Source organism: Petaurus breviceps, unplaced genomic scaffold (genome assembly GCF_028583685.1).
Source record: "Petaurus breviceps papuanus isolate PSGF00001 unplaced genomic scaffold, PetGlider_PUasm1.0 90903, whole genome shotgun sequence".
In the NCBI taxonomy this organism is placed as follows: domain Eukaryota; kingdom Metazoa; phylum Chordata; class Mammalia; order Diprotodontia; family Petauridae; genus Petaurus; species Petaurus breviceps.
In genome coordinates, this window is record NW_027187376.1 from 841,906 (window position 1) to 845,203 (window position 3,298).

The 3,298-nt window shown below is 45.9% G+C and overlaps 1 protein-coding gene across 14 annotated transcripts in view; it reads left to right on the forward strand.

The window, feature by feature from the left end:
- Positions 1 to 3,298, forward strand: part of TNS1 (tensin 1) — a 262,454-nt gene that overhangs the window by 133,774 nt on the left and 125,382 nt on the right. For 13 of the 14 annotated variants that reach the window (XM_069075165.1, XM_069075166.1, XM_069075167.1 and 10 more), the window contains one exon: positions 50 to 99. The exons of the other annotated variant lie outside the window; for it this stretch is intronic. In XM_069075165.1, coding sequence (XP_068931266.1) covers positions 50 to 99 — 50 coding nt within the window. The remainder of the gene's footprint in view (positions 1 to 49; positions 100 to 3,298) is intronic. 14 annotated transcript variants of the gene reach the window in all.

Sequence of the window (3,298 nt, forward strand, 5' to 3'; positions counted from 1 at the left end):
TATGGTCAGCTGGATAATTTGGGTTTGCTTTTCTTTTCTTGTTTTCTAGGGCTCCACTAAAATCACCAAGAGCCCCCAGCTCCGGCCCCAGACTGTCAGGTATGCTGACCCCAGGAAAACTGGGAAAGGAGATTTGTGGGAGGGTGGTTGAGGCTGGGGGTATGGACTGGTCACTTATGTCTTGATTCTAGGGCTCAACCTCATATTTCACAGGATGGGTAAACCAGAGACTATGAGACCAAGGATGGAATGATGATAATTGCCTGAAAATGATCAGTGGAAGGGATTTAATTGAGGTGTCCAAAAGGGACCCTTCGTCATGCCCGATTTTCTACTTCCAGGAGTGGGATTTGCTTTGGGAAGCAGAGAATAACCTCTGTTTCTTTGGAGAATCTTAATCATAGGAGGGAAGCTGAGATGGCTGGATAGAGGGATGGATGAGGTCCCTTGTCTTCACTAAGATTCCATTTTTTTCTATTAGGTTCATTAAGCTTGTTTTCCCTCTTCCATTCCCATATATCTTGGCTATCAGCTTCTCTGTCCATGGTTCTCATCACTTTGTCCCTTTTATATCAATACTACTGATACTAGGACACTCCTGGGTGTGAAGGTAGCAACAGAATGAGCCATTTCTTAGCCTTGTTTTATGGGGGCATCCTGGAGAAGGGTTGGGACTAGGCTAAAGACTCACGGTAAGCTATGGATTGACCTCAGGACTCCTTGTTTTCTATGCGAAATCAGCAAACCTCTTTGAACTCTCCATGGACTTCCAGGGACCATATTCATTCGTTCATTTATTTGTTAAGACCACTGTGTTCATTCCTGGGGTGGGGAAAATACAAGGATGAATAAATGACTCCCTAGATCTGTACACTAAAAGATTTTACAGTTAAGTGGGAGAGCTTAGAGTAACTAGCATCCGTGTCGTGCCTTAAGGTTTGCAATGTTATCTCAGTTGATAGTTTGATTCTCAGAACAACCCTATTAAATAGGTGTTATTATCTCCTATTATTATTATTATTTTACAGATGAGGGACCTGAAGCAGAGAGAAATTACTTAGTATCACACAGTTAATAAATATCTGAGGTAGGATTTGAATTCAGGTCTTTATGACTTCAAATTTGAAGTCAGCCCTATCCATCTAGCTGTCTCGAAATCTATCCATATCTCATCGTTTTCCTTCTGGCAAAACCTGGGAGGTGCCAAGACAAAAAAATTTATACCCAAGTTATCCAGGCATCTTATCATCTTACCTGGAAGAATGCCTGAGGTTTGGGGGGCAGGTCCAGTCTGTTGCATACAAACCAGTTCTCCAAGGGCAGTCACCTACCATCTACCTTCGTGCCCCTTCCTCTCCTTCCTTCTTTCCTCGTGGGATCTTCTGCATCCTCTACCCAGATGCCTTCTTCAGACCTGAGAGAGTCAGTTTCAGGTGGGTTGTAAAAGCATTACTTGGAAAATCATGGCACATCTAAGTCAGTTAAGCATTGTTGACTAGAAGGAGGAGGTTAATGAATTGGTGTTCTTTGACCTTTAAATATGCTTCCTGAACCTTGATCCAGGAGACCCACAATAGGCCTCCCAGCACCTGAATTAAGCAACAGGACCCACAAACCATCCCTGGGTTAGGGAGAGAGATGTCTTAATGGAGGTGGCCTAACTAGGAATCAGTGTTCCACAATGGTTAGATTGGTAGGCTCGTCAGCAAAATGTAAATTCATATCCCTCCTCAGATACTTCTTAGCTGTGTGACCCTAGACAAATTAGTTCTCTCTCAGCCTCAGTTTTTAGAACCGTGAAAAGGAGATAATAAGAAAATACACTTAAAGTAATTTGTAAACCTTAAATCAATATATAACTGATGATGGTGATGATGATGGTGAAGGAGGTGATGATAGTGATGATTAGAGGGAGTCATGAGTTCTGGTGACCTTCAGGGAGCACACTTGAAAGGGCAAGAACAGAGATGAACGTCAAAGAATACCCAAATTGGACTTCCTGGGATCTCTCTACGATAGCCCTTTTCTCATATTCTCTCTGACCCTATTTTTGCCCCAGAGACACTTCTTTCCTTAATTTCCAACCTCTGTCTGGAGAGCTGTGTTCAGCTGGACATGGGCCAGAGGCTTTAGAGGCACAGAATGTAAGTTCTATGAGGGCAGGGACTGTTTGTTTCCTTCTCTTTGTATCTCTGATGCCTAGGCTAGTGCATAGAGCAGGTGCTTAATAAATACTTAATGGGTTGGACAATTGGTTATCAGACAAGTAGTACATCTTTAGGTCCTGAAACTTTTGGAGCCTCACAAAGCCTGAAAATTCCCATGTTCTTCTACTTTCTATGTGGGTGCTCACCTTTATCTTGCTGAGGGCAGGGAGCCTGAGTGCAAACATTGCTACCTATGTAGTTTTGTGACATTTCATAGTTGGAGAATGGGCTGGGTTGGAATCTGGGGGCAAAAAGGGGGTGGAGCTTGGAATTATACCCAGGAGCCCTAGTTATCATGCCAGCACTCTCTCTGCCCTTTATTTGCACTTTCTCTTTACTCTCTAATGGAATCTCTCAGCCCCAACTCAGGAGGAGGAAGGGGAGGAGCCTCATGATGCAGAATATGACCTCCAAGCTTCACTGCCCCTGCCTCTGGGCACTGCCATTGGTGGTTGAGGGCTAAACCTCTCAGGCCAACTACCCTCTTATCTGGGAGTAGAGAGGTGCTGTGGCTGTCTGCCATGTGAGAGGCCCCTTTCCTCCCTCCTGCTTCCAATGGGCTCAGACTCAGCTCCTCTCATTCTTACTGTCCTTAGGAATAAGGCATCTGGCTGCCAAGAAGCAGCCTCAGTGAGGTGAGGGGGGCAGGGGCATGCAGGAACAATGGGCTGGAGGCTGCCTAGAGGAGAGGTGGAATGTAAGCTGTGGTCTGGCTCACCTGGGGCCCAGGTGAGGGGTGTCGCTCATCCTTTCCTCCATTGCAGGCAGTGTGGCTGGGTACCTGGGGTGGGGGGAGGCTGGGGAGAGGGCAACAGGAAACTGAATTTCAAGAGGTGCCTTGAGCTCGTATTGCCCCTCTCCAACACTGACCTTTTTTTGAGTCCTTCTCCTTATCTAACCTTGTTTGCCCCACCTGAGCTCCCTCAGGCCTTCTTTCTGACAGCCAAGAGGTCTGATCTCAGTGCCTTGAGAGAAAAAGTACTCTATAGCAGGGTCCCTGGCCAAATCTAGCCCTGTCATTGACCTCAGGAACTCCCAGGGGGTAGAGGCCAGGACAATCCTAAAATTTGCCTGTTGTGCAGAAATCTGTT